A 17,822-nucleotide genomic window follows, 5' to 3' on the forward strand; every position below is an offset into this window, starting at 1 on the left:
ACTGACACAGTAGGTCAATGCAGAAGATTAGTAGTACAGAAAGCTAAAGTGAATACAGGCAACCCCCGCATTAGGGCCGTTTGGGTTACGGACAGTCGTGTCACAAAATTCACAATCAATGCCCAAAATAATTGAGATACGGAATAAAATTCACTCTCATAGAATTTATGTAAGCAAAAAGTAAATAAATAAACACATAATTTATTCTTATCAATTCACATTTCTTGACATATGTGCAAATGATGTGGCTTCATGTTATGGAAAATCATGATACAGGCTGTTTTCTCGGAACACAATGCCCCGTAGTGCGGGGGTCGCCTGTAAAGTTAGTAAATGTCTCAGAACACTGAAAGACAACTGGTTACAATAATTAAATAAATAACTGAAACACAAATAAATGCTTCATTATTGTGAATTACACCAACCATATGCAATCACTGACCGACAGAGACTCTTGTTCTGTAATGCCACAATTCTAACCTACTCATCCTTGTTTTCAAATCCTTCTAGGGCCTCCCTCTGTTCCTTCTACCAACCTCTTCCAGTCCCGTAACGGTCCTACAGAGCTGTGTTCCTTTCAACTTTGGCTTTCTGAACACCTCAGTTTTAACCACTTGATCACTGTTATCCATGCATCCAGCTGTCAAAGACCCTCTCCAAATATTGCTCTTTCTCTACCTTTCTACTCTTAAAACCACTCTCTTTCATCAAGCTTTTGGTTGGTTTCCCTAATATTTATTTATGACTGTCCAAGTTTAGTTCAATAATGATCCTGCAAAGTGCTTGGGATGTCTTATTATACTAAAGGTGTTTCATTGCTGTAGGTTGCTGTAATTTGACGTTGGTCTAACAAAGACCTGGCAGGTGCCTGAATGATAGCGTTCTGAGCTCTGACTCTGTGACTCCCTTTGAATGGATCTCTCAGCAGGAAGTAGGGGATAATATTTTTACTGTTAGTCCTACAGCAATTTTCCTCATTTTTACTGATTTTCTGGTCAGCTGCAAAGGTGCACACTCACCACTGACCCATTGGAGAGAAACAATCTCAAAGACTCAGTGGGATCTGCGCTGTGCACTTCCCCGGTTCCACTGGGAGTTACTTGCTGTCCTGGAACAGCAATGCCCAACAGCAACAATGCCCTCAACCAGATTGAGAATTTTGGCAAATAGCAGAATTGGAAATACTAGGCTCTATTTTAAAAATATTTTTAATACATTTTACAGAAAATGAAATAAATATTGGGTCACACACTTAGAACCATAGAACCATAGAACCATACAGCACAAAACAGGCCCTTTGGCCCACCATGTTGTGCCGTCCATCAAACCACCCTCACACTGTCTAAACCTTTCCTCCTGTATATCCCTCTATCTCACATTCCTCCATGTGCCTATCCAACAAACTCTTGAACCTGTCCAATGTATCTGCCTCCACCACCACCCCAGGTAGTGCATTCCATGCACCAACCACTCTCTGGGTGAAAAACCTCCCCCTGACATCTCCCCTGAACCTCCCACCCATAACCTTAAAGCCATGCCCTCTTGTCTTGAGCATTGGTGCGCTGGGAAGGAGGCGCTGGCTGTCTACTCTATCTATTCCTCTCAATATTTTATATACCTCTATCATGTCTGCCCTCATCCTCCTTTCCAGTGAATAAAGCCCTAGCACCTTGAGCCTCTCCTCATATTCCATACGCTCTAATCCAGGCAGCATCCTGGCAAATCTCCTCTGCACCCTCTCCAATGCCTCCACATCCTTCCTATAATGCGGCGACCAAAACTGAACACAGTACTCTAGGTGTGGTCTAATTAGAGTTTTGTAAAGCTGCATCATCACTTCGCGGTTCTTAAACTCAATCCCACGATTTATGAAAGCTAACATCCCATAGGCCTTCTTAACTGCTCTATCCACCTGTGAGGCAACTTTTAGGTGAACTGTGAATATGAACCCCCAGATCCCTCTGCTCCTCTACACTGCCAAGTACCTTGCCGTTTACCCTGTACTCTGCCCTGGAGTTTGTCCTTCCAAAGTGTACCACCTCACACTTCTCCGGATTGAACTCCATCTGCCACTTGTCAGCCCAGCTCTGCATCCTATCAATATCCCTCTGTAAGTTCTGACAGCCCTCCACACTATCCACAACACCGCCGATCTTAGTGTCACTTGAAAGAGCTTGTAAACAAATGCCACTTATTTTATTATTTTAGAGACTATGGATTTGCTATATCAAAGTCAGCGCAATGAGGGGTTATAAGTTTCTCTGAATGTTTCACACATCTTAAATGCTTAGTAGTCTCAGCCTCTGGATTCCATGCAGAGTCCTGCGTCAGAGCAAACTGCCAGCAAGTTCAGGGTTTCCATGCTTGACAGCAAATGCACGGATGTCCAGAATTTATTTCTATTTAATGGGTCAATGGCAGTAGTTCTACTCTGTTCTTGAATGTGATTTCTGGGCCTCAAGAACACTACAACAAAAAATATTGACTGCATTGACTTACCTGGAACTGAACTAATACGAATGGGAATTTCACAGTCTGTTTACATAAAGTGAAGTTTTAATAGTATCACTGACATTTTAAGAAGGAGGGAGCTTAAGAATCTTATAAAGCTGATGATTAAAATGTTAATGAAGTAAAGTTTACACAAGGAAATGAGAAATAAGGGAAGGGAATCTAAAGCCCAATTTCTGCTGAAACAGATTAGCTTTGGTTCTCCATGCCTTTGAGACCTTTGTAGGGCTGGAATGGAAGGCATGTGTGATCTTGGCGGCACGGAAAGGACTAGCCCTAAATAGGGTGAATTGTACAGATTTCCCAGGGGTAGCCAGGGAAGGTGTTGCACAAGGCAAGCTTCTGTGGCCAGTAGACAGATTTAAGAAGCATCTGTCCACTCTGTTGCTTGGTGTGCATTTTCTAACATGAGATGATTGTGGTGGACTGCTGCTGGGTGCAATTTCCAAATCTGTTTGCACACAACTCCCTCCCCAACACAACCTGTCCACCCCCAATCCTGTAGCCAGAGTTGTTCCACCTTTCCTGAATTCCAAGCCCATCCCTGTGGACATAAACTCATTATTGGGAACAGCATGTAAAACCTCGATCCATTTGTAATTTTTAGTTGTATTTCTCAATTTTCATACACATTATCCTAGTGTTACTACATATGACAAAGAATGTAGAAAAAGCTATATTGAAATTCATCCTGACAGCAATTGATTACGAGCAACTGCACTTCCAATATAGATTTAAAGACTGCTTTCAAAGGTCGTGGTCACTGTTCCAAGTGAAGAGGAAGAGAGGCAATGTGTTGAGGAGCAAACTCCTTGCAGCCTTCCAGGATTTGAGAAATTAATGCTTTCCTTTCTAGAGCTGAAAAAGGTAAGGTTTGACCTAATATACCTCTTTAATGAAAGATCAAATGGTATATAAACAGGTTGGTAAAATGATTGAAGGTAATCAAAAAATAATCAAAAGGAACTTTAAAATATCTTTAAACAGAACATGGTTAAGATCATATTATTCTTTGTCATAATTACTGAAAAAACTTCATAAATGGGAGTTGGATAAATATTTGAATAGAGAAAATTTAAGGTGCATTGTAAGTAAAATATGATTAGTTTAGGCAACACATGATACAACCTTGTAGGTTTCAATGATATGCTTCTTTGATGTACATCACTGTATACAATGTAGCTTCTAAAGCTTAATTTATTGGTCTGGGATAAAATGTGAAAATACTCAAATTATTTTGTTTTGTACTAAATGGGTAATTTTTAAAAATAACATAAACAGCACAAAGATTCCAATAACTGAAAGAAGCAATAAATGGTTCACACTATTAATTGATTATACTCAGAAATATTTCCACATTGTCAGTACAATTGACATTTGCATAACATTATATTTTAACAAAATACATTGTTAATTTTATTGGTGTTTAAGATTATTCAATTCATAAGGTCCACTAAATAAGACATGTACTAAAGGTTCTCAGAAAGATGGTAATCAAACTCACACTTCTCTAATGTTTATACTTCAGTAGGTTTTGGGATTAACATCATTGCAGCAACACTAATGTAACAAAATATTAAAATAGGCATCTTACAATTATAAAAGGAACACATTTTCAAAACCTGCCTCATTAAGAGTCTGATCTGTCCAGCTGCAGTACTTCTGCTGCTCAATCTGAAGGATGAGGGTTTAATGAACACAAAATCTATCAGATATTCTGGTTGAGCACTGAAAGTGTTATGCATTGTCAGAAGTCCTACCATTTGGATAGCAAACCACAGCCTGTTTGGCTAGATATATCAATGTGGAAGATCTCTTGGGAATGTTGGAAAAGAGCATCTTTCCACTGCATTGTGGCCAACATTTATCCCTCAACCATAAATTTCACTTGTTCTAGACAATCTGGATGCTGCATTCCCCATTTAAGCAACAGTGACTACACTTTAAAAGCATCTTGTTGTCTGTGAGCATTTTGGGATGTAAAAGGAAATGAACAAGTGCTATATAAATGCAGGTACTCTTTTTACCTAGGTGCCTAAAAGCCTACATGGGAAGCCAACCATGGGCCCTCCTGGCAATGTTACTTTAAGGTTGGTACTTTACTCACCTACATCAATTTTTGTACCTAACTTCATAAGCTCCACTGCACCCTCAAACACTTAGCACTGCTCCAAGTCTACACAAAGCTCACAGCTTGCATACGCCATCAGCTATTCAATCATGACAGAAAAATTATCCCAACACATGCATGGGATTCAATGAAACATTTCTCTCTCTTTTGGAGGACAAGGTAGTGCACAACCAGAGGTAACACTGGCAGCAAACTGCTCAGGGACATGTGTGACTGCATCACCTTACTCCCATGGAGGAGGGAGTGTTCACCATCATTGAAATAGCCAAAATCCATAGTTAGTTTTAGAGTGATGATCATGGATGAGAACAGTATCTTCAAATCTAATCCTCTTCTCACATCCGTCCTCACCCTCATGCCATAATCTCTTCAGATTTACAAGCTATAAATAGTGTAAGCATCACCACTTACTTTCTTTCCTCTGTCCCTACCCAACTCCTCCTTCAAACATCTCCCTCCCTACACACTTCCTCCTCCAAACACTTTGGTACAACCCTATGCCTCTGTCTTTCTACTTTCACATGGCCAAGTAGTTCTACCTGGCCAGGTGGTGGTGGGGGTGGTGGAGGGGTGAGGTGGGGTGGGGAAGCAAGCAAACAGTGGAAATGAAGGCACAGCATCCTTCCATTTAACACTCACAACTGAAATACTGACACTGTCTGTCATTTAGAATTTAGATTACAGTTACAAGATGAGAAATGAGACATGAATGGTTTGTAGCCAGTAAACTGCTAAAGGAGAATGCAAATACCGGTGTGCTGGAGAGTGGGTTTTCACTGCAAAGGACTCCAATGAAGACTATAGTAGTATAGTTAACACAAAGCTGATGGCTATGCACAATGAAATGCTTGGTGCATTGGCTGGACTGCTGGAAAACCTGTCCACAACTTCAAGAGTCACAAAGGATCCAGCATTTGGAAGCATCCAACAATTATAAGCATCAAGCATTTCAAGGTCAGAACAGTGAATTTGTTGCCAAGATGGAGGATGACCACATTGCAGGCTTGTGAATAGCACAAAGATGTTGCATAACATGACTCACAGAGAGTGACAAGGAGTACTTATGAGATCCTAAAGCAATGCTGCTCTGTCAAATATTGCAGGGTTCTTCCAGGGTAGTCCAGGCCACAGATTCATTGCTTGAGTATGGCAATGATCTCTTCTATCACATTTTATTTGGCAGTATGGCATTTGTTGACTATCTATGTCTGCATGTATGGGTTACACCACAGTGTCAAGAGTGACATTGTTAGCACGTAATCCTTTTCATACATAACACTCTGTAGTCAGTAGCGTTTGTTCAAATGGAGATGACACAGCAGCTGCTACAATATGAAGGTATCACGATTGTAGCAAGGATACTGAGCACTGAACTGCACAATGTGCTGTGCATTGTCACACACCAGGTAGACAATGAGAGGGAATGGAATTCCTTCTACTTGTGGCCCATCTCCAAGTAGATATCTGATGCCCACAAAGCTGAGTGCATGCAGTTATTGAGCACATGAAAGACTACAATTCTTTTGAAGCCACAGCCTCATTCCATCTGCTGCTCTCTGTAAGTAGTTGACAATTGTTTTACATCGCTATTGGAGAAGAGATGGGGAGAAAGTGTTCTTCCTGCTACTGAATGTGCTTTCAGTTGTGTGAGGTTAATGCACTAACTGGAGAGTAGAGGTACAATCTGGCAGTGCTGGCATCAGATCAACACTGTCTCATGTCATGATCTGCATATCTGCATTATTGTATTGACAGCCTTACTGATATTGTGGTGGTAGTGTTCACTACTTATTTAGCTGAGTAAGTCATCACATTGGAACAATTTGGGATCCATGGTCCCTACACAGTAGGGACTACAGAGCCAGTGGACAATAGGAATGAGAAAAAGGCAGATGTTATTCCAAAACGCCTTTAGAAACAAAGGCTTATTTTAATTCACAGTACAATTATCTAACATGACATTCCTGTGTACGACAAGGGCTTAATTTTTACTGGTCTCAGAACTAGCCCTTCCTATGTTTATTGAGTGACAATGGCAGAAATATGTGGCATCGCATAATACTTAGGCATGTGCATTCATCTCTGGCATCTAATTTAACCTACTACAGCTGATGCCTAAATTTTCCATTCAATATCACTCAATTCAATTAGCATCTGCGTGGTAGGATTACATTTAATCTGCTGAAAGGATTTCAGTACCATGGCTTGTCATTTGCTCTGTTTCCCTGCTCTCTTCCTTTGTAACAATTGCTTTGACTAATTCCTAAAACTCTGTTAAAACCCTTGATTGTTTACTCTCTGTGGTGCTGCTGAGTAATATAGGTGATTTATTTTACTGTTGTTCTATTCACTTCATTACAATCACCAATTCTTTTACAGTCGTTCATTTCCATTGTTGCATAATATATGTGGAATGCATTATTTACTTGTGTACAGGGGAATACTCTGCCGAGTTAAGTGAAGCTACTGACTAACATGAATACTTAATAGCTATGTTCCCCCTCTGAGCCTCACTCAAACAGGATTGATGTGTAACTGATACCGGATTTCTCAAGTACAAAACATTCAGTGCAGACCATACTGCCATTTTTAACCTAAAAATTATTATTCATTTTCTCCTCAGATTAAAACATTTCTCTCAAGTGTACTCCTTACAGTTTGTTCTGCACCCTGACCGCTGATAGTATTCTTTACTCAATCTCTGAGTTGTTATAGTATAAGAACAAGGCATAGGAAGAGCTCCTGATGTTTCTTTACTGAGTTTCTGCTCTTTTTCTATGAAGCATTAGTGAATGTCCTGGCTGAGAAGTGGCACAACGAATCCAACAAGCAGGCAAACTTGAGTGTCAGGCAAAGCTGGAACTTGAACTAATGGCCTCCTGGCTGCAAGTCAAAGGCTTAACTAACTTAGCTTTTGGGCAAAGGCTTTGCAATCCACTTAATCTTTTTTTTAAATCACACATTCACTAACAATTTAACCTAAATCTGATATCTTAGTTATCTGGTCAGTACAGATTCATTGTTTTTCCCAATGAAGTTAAAACTGTGCTCTGAATTATTTCAGTTATTTACCATCTGCAAATCAATATCAATTTTAATAATGTTTGTATCAATCAGATACAACATCTTTTAAGATAATGAGCAGGAAATGTATGGTAGAAACACGTGATTCATATTTGTCCTTCAATCATTAAAACACCTTTAATTAATTTTGTGAAATATGAAGTTTGGCACATTTGCTATAAAACTGAACACATATTTTAGAAATTTCTGGACACTAAAACGAATTCTGTAGTTGATAAAATGTTTGTACCTCTAGATCATTGAAAAATAAATGTGTGTCAGCCAGGTTGAAAATCATTTCTTCCATCCGAAGTCCAAGTGTAACAGCCATTGGTGGATCCTGAAAAATAAACGCTGCCATCAGAAACTATGTTGCTTTGCAATTTCGAGGGTTCATTAACATTGTATCTGTAGTTCATATCATTAACGGGCATGAGGCAATGACCTGAAACAGCACTTCAGAGTTTAACATGTAAATTTACTGTTACTGCTTTTTAAAATACCATATACAACTTCTTGATTAAAGCAAAATGTAATAATTAAAGGAACGAAATTCCTTTTATCCAATGGTAAATTTATGTTAAAGATGTGTTACATTAACCTGATTCAATGATGAATTCACAGGAACTGTGAACTGTGCAACTCTGGTAACATCAGACTCATTAGAAATACACATGGCCGATTACCTAATGAGAATGTATTTACAACAATACTACAAAGTTACCTGTGAACCTTCCAATGAAATACTTAATGAACTGTGAAGATCTAGTGTGATATGTACATGCTTCAACGCATTTCACACTGTGGAGGTCAAACTGAGATATGTGGGAAACCAACAAGCCTGAATTTATTTTCTCTATCTACCAATCCCTGCACTTACAACACAGAACATAGCACAGTACAGGCCCTTCGGCCCACGATGTTGTGCCGACATTTTATCCTGCTCTAATATCTATCTAACCCTTCCCTCGCACATTGCCCTCCATTTCTCTATCATTCATGTGGCTATCTAAGAGTCTCTTGAATGTCCCTAACGTATCTGTCCCCACAACCACTGCTGGCAGTGTGTCCCATGCACCCACCACTCTCTGTGTAAAAAACTTACCTCTGACATACCCCTTATATCTTCCTCCAATCACCTTAAAATTATGCCCCCTCCTTGTTAGCCATTTTCGCCCTGGGAAAAAGTCTCTGACTGTCCACTTGTTCTATGTCTCTTATCATCTTGTACACCTCTATCAAGTCACCTCTCATCCTCCTTCTCTCCAAAGAGAAAAGCCCTTGCTCACTCAACCTATCCTCATAAGACATGCTCTCCAATCCAGGCAGCATCCTGGTAAATCTCCTCAGCACTCTCTCTAAAGCTTCCACATCCTTCCTATAATGAGGCGACCAGAACTGAACACAATATTCTAAGTGTGGTCTAACCAGAGTTGTAAAGAGCTGCAACATTACCTCGTGACTCTTGAACTCAATCTCCTGACTAAAGAAGGCCAACACACCATACACCTTCTTAACAACCCTATTGACCCGTGCGGCAACCTTGAGGGATCTATGGATGTGGACCCCAAGATCTCTCTGTTTCTCCACACTGCTAAGAGTCCTGCCATTAACCTTGTATTCTGCCTTCAAATTCGATCTTCCAAAGTGTATAATTTCATGCTACTTGAATGCTATCAGTTCATTGTAATTTCTCCGTGATTTCAATCTTACACTGATTCAAAATGGATGTGAAATTACATACAGACTTTAGACACGACAGGAAACACAATACATTTTCTGCAGCATTTTTATAACATATGCAACAAATGTTAAATTTATTCTCAGTAGGCTTTGCCTTATATTTTCTGTTTTGTGTTTTTTATGGCATTGATAGTCATTGCTTTAAAGGTTAAATGGTTTCCACAAGTGGATATTGTTGAACAGACCATTGCCTAATATTGGTAATCAGATGACTTGAGAGGATGATAGAGATCATGTTCCCACCACCATCACTTTGCTGTTGCCCTGCCCATCATCCAGCCAGAGTCTCCTAAGAATGTGATTTCCAGGGCTGCTGAAAGACTTACCGTGAAGCCACCTACAGTCAGCAGGCTGCAGCTTTTCAATGTCAACACAGTGCTTGGACTTTTCAGGAACTCTTGGGCCAGCAAAAACACATGGCATATCATCACCAGGGTGACTGGCTGATGTTTCTAGGAAATATGGCATACTTTGATGTGTAAATTTGGTTTGGAATGCTTATTTTTATTACTTGTGTTGTGGCCAAGTGGACAATATGATGTTCAGCATCTGAGGGAAAGTAAAGGGTAGGCAGTTGGTAAATGAGAAAATGGGGTTGCTTTGCATGTGTTGCATTTGGATGAGTCTTTCCCCGGACAATATGGGGAGAAAGCCCCTGTCTAGGTGCTTTACTCATCCTTCCTCTCCTGCCCAACAGTTGTTCACCGTACAGGCTGAACCTTCATGAAGACAAAGTTGTGTAGTTTACAGCAGGTTACCACAGATCTTGACACCTACTCAGCAGGTTACCACTACCACAGGTCTTGACATCTACTCTGCTGAAATACTGCAGGGCTCCTCCAGTGAGTCAAGACAGTGAAATTGTCATAATTTGTAAATGGTTCATCACATTTTGTTCGTCAGCATGGTGTTTGTTGTATGTATGTTGTCCACTTCTGCATAGGTTGTGCACTGGAGTGATCAACCATTTCATGAGTGGACAGCTCTTGTTAGCCATATCCCTGCCTCTGGTTTCTACTGCGGGCTGAAATATATGAGCACAGCAGGCTGCTACATAATTGGCTAGTACGGTGCTCTATTGTTAGCAAACTGCCAGCTAGGCTTGGAGGAAGTGCAATCCCCTTGATTGTTCAGAATTAATAAGCAGTGCTCACAAAGCAACATGTGTGCAGTCAATGGGGAAAATGCACCATGAGGAAGATTGTGATCCTTGCAAGTTTGGTCTGCTTTCTGTACCCAGCAAGAGAAAAAGAAATGCAAGAACCTTTCCTTGGGCAGAGAGTGTCACTGACTTGCAACAGTGAACAGATAACTGCAGAACTTTGAAAGTACCTCCATTTCCAGTCTGAAAGTACCCTGGTGCATGAGAGCACAAAGCCATAGTCACATTAACAGCTACTGGCAAGGCAGCCCTCACCTTATTCTAATATTGCTGCTGTGGATGGAGTAATTTGCAGATTTCATAGAGGGTGTTCTTAACTGAAGTTCCCTTTGAGGTCTAGGTGAACACCCTAAAGTGTACAGGCCTCCTCTGATAGCCCTTCTACCCTATCCACTCAGTCATGTGTACTTCAGAGGATGGCTTAGGTTTTAGATTCGTGAGATAATGGTTAGGATATTGGTTTGTTTTAGAAAACTGCATCATGTAACATCACATTTTGTTGTGCTAATTTCTATGAAAAATAACTAGGGACACACCCTGTGGATGATAAAACCCATGACTTTCCTTTTGGATCCTCCAAGTGCCCAGTGTGTTAATGCTGATCTGGATATATGCAGTGGCAACCATTGACGTACAACATATAACTGGACACTGCATATTATTTTTCTGTTGTGGCCAATGCTATCCACAGGGTGACTGGTGAAGAGGTAGCCCCTCACATCTACTGTGTGAGGATTAAGAACTCTACCTGAAGAGGTCTTAATCCTCACACCATACCCCTAAGCTCATGACACTTGTACGACTGTCCCTAACTACCAAATAAACCCACTGATTTCCCCAACTGATGTCTTCACCCTCTGAATATTCAGTGTATCACCTCCCCCCACCCCCCCAAATACTGATAGACATCTGGCTGCTGATCACAATCCCTCTCAACAATCCCAGGTAGCTGACCCTCTCCCCATATACCCCTTTCAACCCTAGGCTCGACGGTTCGTGCCGACTCTGTGCCTGTCAATCTCTGACCCTACCCCTGATCCCTGTGCCTCTCTTAGCCTCGGTCTTCCTGCCACAGCCCTGGACCTGGCACAGCACATGAAGCTATTTTAGTCACTTTACGGCAGTCTGCAAACAGAATGGTGGTTGGCCACCTGCACACTGCTGGCGAACTTGCCTATACAGGTACTGCCTGATTTTCAGGCTTAGAACTTTAATCAGCAGAAGCGTTAGTTCATAACTAAGTTTCAAAGCAGAATTTTCAGTCTCATGTCCCAGGGCAGTGGATAAAGCATGGATTTTAAAGGCATGATTATCTCTCCAACTCTAAAATGTCAATGCAAATATTTTTGACCAAGACTTATCTGTTTCGATCATTCTGCATGCCTTCTTTGTTCAGATATGAGTATCAATGCAAACTTCTGACATAGATGAACATTATATAAATTGAAAAATGAATTGGGCAAGTTAGAGTTTCTACATGCAGCAAAAAAGTTAATCAAGCAACTGTAGTCTTATTTGACACCTGTCTTGTTCTGTCAAGAACTATTATTTAAGGGTTCAGCATTTTTAAAAATTCTGCAGACCAACTGGCATCAGCTGCAGAAACCATCATCAACTGCAGGTCATAATGGGTCAAATACCAGTCCTCCTTATTTGTTGTTATGGTAACTAAACTAAAACAAAAATAGATTTACTACCATGAGATATTTTGTAACTTTACAATGAACATGATAATTTGACATTCTTGTTTACAAATATAGTGAAGTATTTATTTTAGTCATTCCATTTTACCTGAGCAAAAAAATTGTTGGAAAAACTGTTTTGCTGTAAATTGTGCAAATATCATGAAAAATGCCACGAGGACATATCTATTGTTTATGCCGTATTTACCTCGTGTAAAATTTAGAACTTTTTACAAAAATTTATTTTTATAAATTTGAACTGAAATGATGAGTTCTTTGGTTTTTAACAATATTTAAAAAATTCTATTGCTGTGATTACAACAATGTTTCCTACTAAAGTAAGACTATACATTCCACATGATTGTAAAAAGAAATACATATGTTAATTATAGTTCTTCTTCACCCTTCTACCAGCAATTACACTCACTGTGCCTCAGTTCTATTTACATTTTGGCAAGTTGGCCATTATTTTGACATTGTTTTTCACAGACTATCTCATTCTCATTTAATGGCTCAGTAATTCTTCCTGTGTACATCTAGTAAAGTATTCCAAAGTACTCTTGAAACTGTCACTTCACTGATAAAATATACCACATACCCTACAGTCAATAGCCTTCATCCTCCCACCTATCCTGTTACGGCTATATTAGCTGCAGTTCTCATTCTAACGTAAATCCTGAGGAGTGAACTGTGGATGGTAATAATTAAAAATTTATTGATGTCTAGACAACTGGAAGATTCATTGATACCTTTCGTTCCATGGCTGAGAAAGCAGAGACCAAATTACTCCTGTTATACATACCTAATACGCTGGTTTCCTTATCACTGTGACTTGACATTTAGATCCTAGCAACATATATTTAAAACAAGCACTTTAAACAGTAATAACTCAACTATATAGACCAACATGACAAAATAATAGCTATATTTGTGACCTTAGGTATTATCTATAATTTCCCTTAACAGTTGTTAGTTTTTGGTGTTCAACTGCAGCAGATGAAAACAGTGTACCCTGATGTGTGCAAAACAAACCTCCCAACCTGGCTCCAATGAGGTGTCCTAACATGAAATTCTAAACAGTTGGATTCATTAGTGCATTTTCTAGATTGTTAATTAGTAAACTTATTCTTGTTTTTATGAAGCAGCTTCTTTTTCATAATTGACAAAAAATAGATTTTCCTTAAAATGTGGCAGCAAAATGAATAATTTTTCAAAGTATCCTAATTATATTTGTATTGTAGAATCAATTTCAGTGAACCAGTGATAACAAGGATAGTTCTGCAAATATGCAATTTTTGAAAAGTTATTGTGAAATTTTCCTGACACTAGAATGCCCAGAGTAAGAAATGGAAGCACCAAAGTTCCACAGAGAACATTTCAATATAAAATTTCAAAACTGAGATTTGTGGATTCACATTATGCAAGGTTTGCAGAATCAGGACAGTTTTACAGCTGATTGGAGAGAGCCAACCTTGTAAAGGCGTACATCGTGCCTGACATACCTGATTTAAAAATTTTGAAGAGATTATTAAAACAGTTAACAGGGATGTCTGTGTATGACATTTATGTGCATTTCCATAGGCAATTGATATAGCTCCTCATAAGAGCCCATTAGCTAAATCACGGAATTGAATGCAAACTATTGTAGATGGCTGAGCAGTAGCAGACTAGCAGTAGAAGTAGTACACAGGGACTTAAGTGGGCAGGAAGCGATTACCAGTGCCTCACATAATAAGATTTATGATTGGAACTGTTAACAATATTTATTAATGGTTTAGATGAAGGGATTAAAAAACCTTTATGTTTGTCATTGGAATAAAGATTGTAAGCAGTACATATGGAAGCATTAAATTACTCATTATGCTCAATTGTTTATTGCTTAACAGATATTAATCAATTAAGCAAACAGGAAAGATCATGGTAAATTGATTTCAATATAGGCAACTGTGAGGTCATCCAATTTGGATTTTAAAAAAGTAGAACAGAATATTTACTAAATGGTGAAATCTTAGATTTTAAGTGGTGGAGAGTTAGAGGTCATTGAAATTTCATGAATGGTGTAAAAACTAAGCAAAAGATCTAATTGTCTCTGGGATGTGATATAGATGCTGCTATTGCCCTTCTCTAATTGACCTTAAGAAGGTGACGGTGAGCTGCCTTCTTAAACTGTTCCTCCTTCTATTGTAGGTACTCCCACATTGTCTTTGGGTTGGCAGTTCCACGGTTTAGACCCAGTGATAATGAAGGAATGACAATATATTTCAGTCATGAAGGTGTGCAGTTTGGAAGAGAACCTGCAGGTGGTGGTGTTCCCATTAGCCTGCTGCCCTTGTCCTTCTTGGCTGTAGCTTTGGCAGGTGCTGACAGAATAACCTAGGCAAATAGATGCTGTGCATTTTGTTGATGATACACACTGCAGCCACTGAGCTTCTGTAGCAAAAAGAATGAATGTTTAGGTTAGTGAATAGGGAGCCATTCAAATAGAGTTAGAGAGATGTAGAGTTGGAACACTACGTTCACAAGAACCAGTGGGAACCAAACCATATTAATCTCATCTTCCAGCACTTGGACATTTTGCAATTATCAGCAAATATCCCTCTGCCATTTGGGCTATTTCTGATTTTATTACCATTGCCTGGGGTGATAAATAAGGTGCATGCTGGATTCTGGTGGTGACCTCAGAAACAAATGCTAATCAACACTCTATGATGTCAGTGGTATTTTACATGTGACCTGTGAATGGTGAAGCCACTGCAACTTCCTATCCTGCCTGGCAACTTAGTTTGCAGAATCCAGATTATCAGGTCACCTCATACACAGACATACTGCCTGCTGCAAGGACACCTACAGCTCTTGTGGACTGCACAGTCAGTGAATCTAGTACCAGGAAGGGTCAGTGTGACACCTGGCATCACATCATTACAGGTATGCTGTAATTCAGACCTACCGCAAAAGCCAATGCTCATGAAGTACCACCTCTACATTTGCAGACATCAAGTGGGGGCTGGACCACCTGTTTTATGTGGCTTAAGCCCATGGGAGCAAGTGGATAAATGAAAATTAGCAAGAACCTGGAGGTGTTCTAACCCAGTATATTCAGCACATTCATTAGATACTGTATCACCTATATATAATGTACCCCAGTAATTCAGAATAATCCTAAATACATTTGCTGAACCTGTCCATGAACATCACATGCTTCTTGAACTTCTTCCAAAAAAACACTAAGGCCTGGTTTATATCAAAGCTCTGTCAAACAATTGGAAGAGGAACTGGAATCAATACGTTCATACTGACTGGAGCTTTGAAGGACAATGGCTTCCTGTAATTTTCCGCAACAGAATTGTGACTCAGCACAAGTCAACACTTAGCCATTCTATGCTCTGTCATTTGTTGACATTTCTGAAGGTTGGCTTATCCTTCATTAGAAAGGAATTGATTTCTATTTAGCTTTTTTTACATACATTTCCTATGCATTGACAAAGGAACAACAACAACCTGCATTTCCACAGAACCTTCAATTTAGCAATATATCTTAAATACTTCACGGGAGCACTGTCAAACAATATTTGAGACAGATTCCTGAGGGCAAATATCTATGTAGGGAGAGAGAGGTTAGGAGACAGAGGCATTCCAGAGTTGTGGGCCCAGATGATCCTTAGTGGAGAGACCAAATTCAGTGATGATCAAAGAGTCAGAAATGAAGAATTGTAGGACCAGAAGAAATAACTGGAATGATTTTGAAATGAAGGCTTTGGTTAACTGAGAGCCAGATGTGGAATTGATGGGTGAATTGAATGGTACAAGTTAGGACGTGGACGGATGAACTTACGTCTACATTAAAGGGGATTAGCCAGCCATGAGTTGATGGAAATAGTTAAGTCTAGAGGTGGCAAAGGCATTGATGAGGGTTTTGGAAACCCATGAGCTGAGGCAGGCCTGAAGTTGGACAATGTCTTGCACATCTTTTGGAAGTGGAAATTTTTAGCTTTAGTAATGGTATAAATGTGTTCATTGCTCCTTTTGGGTTAAATATACAATCAAAAGTGCAAAAATTCTGTTGTGGTTTTAGATGGTTGCCGGAAGAGAGAGAGACAGAGTCAATGGCTTGGACCAGGGATCATAGGAGACACAAGAGACTGCAGATGCTGGAATCTGGAGCAGAAAATAAGCTGCTTGTCTGCTGTGCTCTTCCAGCAGGTTATTTTTTGCTTCAGGGATCATAGTAGGGATAAAAGGCAGTGGCTTTGGTCTTCCTGCTGTTTAGTTGGGGGAAGTTTTTGCTCATCCATATAGAAAACAGTTTGATAATTCAGAGACAATGGAGAGTTGAAGGGAAATGGTGATAATATGCTGGTGAAGTCAGCTTTCATGTGGAAATTGATGCTATCTTTTCAGATGATATTGCTGAAGGACAGCACGTGGACAAGAAATAAGAATTAATTTTTTTAAATTTAGAAATTGACCCACTATAATTATAGAGTCATACAACATGGAAACAGGCCCAACTCATCCATGTTGACTGTGTTGCCCAGCGAGCTAGTATCATCTGCCTGCAATTGGCTATAGCCCTCTAAACCTCTCCTTTCCATGTACTTATCTTGATAGCTTTTAAACATTGATAATGTGCCCGCCACAACCACTACTTCTGGCAGCTCATTCCAAATGTGCATCACCCTTTGTACGAAGAAGCTGCCCTTATGTCCCTTTTAAATCTCTCACCTCTGATCTTAAACCTATGCCCTCTTGTTTTTAGCACCACCTCCCTGGGAAAAAGACGATGCGCTTTGACCCTGTCTATACCCCTCATGATCTTGTATATCTCTATCAGGTCACCCCTCAATCTTCTACGTTCCAGGGAATAAAGTCCTAGTCTAAGCAACTGCTTCTTGTAACTCAGGCCCCCAAGTCCGGGCAACATCCTGGTGAATTGTTTCTGCACTCTTTCTAGTTTAACAACATCTTTCCTATAACAGGGTGACCAAAACTGTACACAATACTCCAAGTGTGGCCTCATCTTGTATAATTGCAACATAACTTCCCAACTCCTACACTCAGCACCCTGAGTGATGAAGGCCAGCATGTCAAATGCCTTCTTCACCACCCTATCTACCTGTGATGCTGCTTGTACTCCTAGGTCCCTCTGTTCTATGCACTTGTACTCCTAGGTCCCTCTGTTCCATAACACTCCTCAGGGCCCATCATTCACTGTTTAATCTCCCAAAATGCAATACTTCACATTTATCTGGATTGAAAGCCATGTGCTAATCCTCAACCCACATACCTAACTGATCAAGATCCCCCTGCAATTTTTCATAACGTTCTACACTATCTATAACACCACCTATTTTGGTATCATCCACAAACTTACCAACCATGCCTTGTACATTCACATTCAAATCATTTATATAAATTACAAACAACAAAGGTCCCAGCATCGACCCCTATGGCACACCACTAGACACAAGCCTCCAGTGTGAGAAACAACCCTCGACCATCACCCTCTGCTTCCTAGCACTGAGCCAATTAT

The 17,822-nt window shown here is 39.9% G+C and overlaps 1 protein-coding gene across 6 annotated transcripts in view; it reads right to left on the reverse strand.

Moving 5' to 3' along the window:
• The window catches only part of eya4 (EYA transcriptional coactivator and phosphatase 4), a 343,216-nt gene that overhangs the window by 31,463 nt on the left and 293,931 nt on the right, over nt 1–17,822 (reverse strand). For all 6 annotated transcript variants that reach the window (XM_052024458.1, XM_052024460.1, XM_052024456.1 and 3 more), the window contains one exon: nt 7,956–8,045. In XM_052024458.1, coding sequence (XP_051880418.1) covers nt 7,956–8,045 — 90 coding nt within the window. The remainder of the gene's footprint in view (nt 1–7,955; nt 8,046–17,822) is intronic.

The sequence above is a fragment of the Pristis pectinata genome, chromosome 10 (genome assembly GCF_009764475.1).
Source record: "Pristis pectinata isolate sPriPec2 chromosome 10, sPriPec2.1.pri, whole genome shotgun sequence".
NCBI lineage: Eukaryota > Metazoa > Chordata > Chondrichthyes > Rhinopristiformes > Pristidae > Pristis > Pristis pectinata.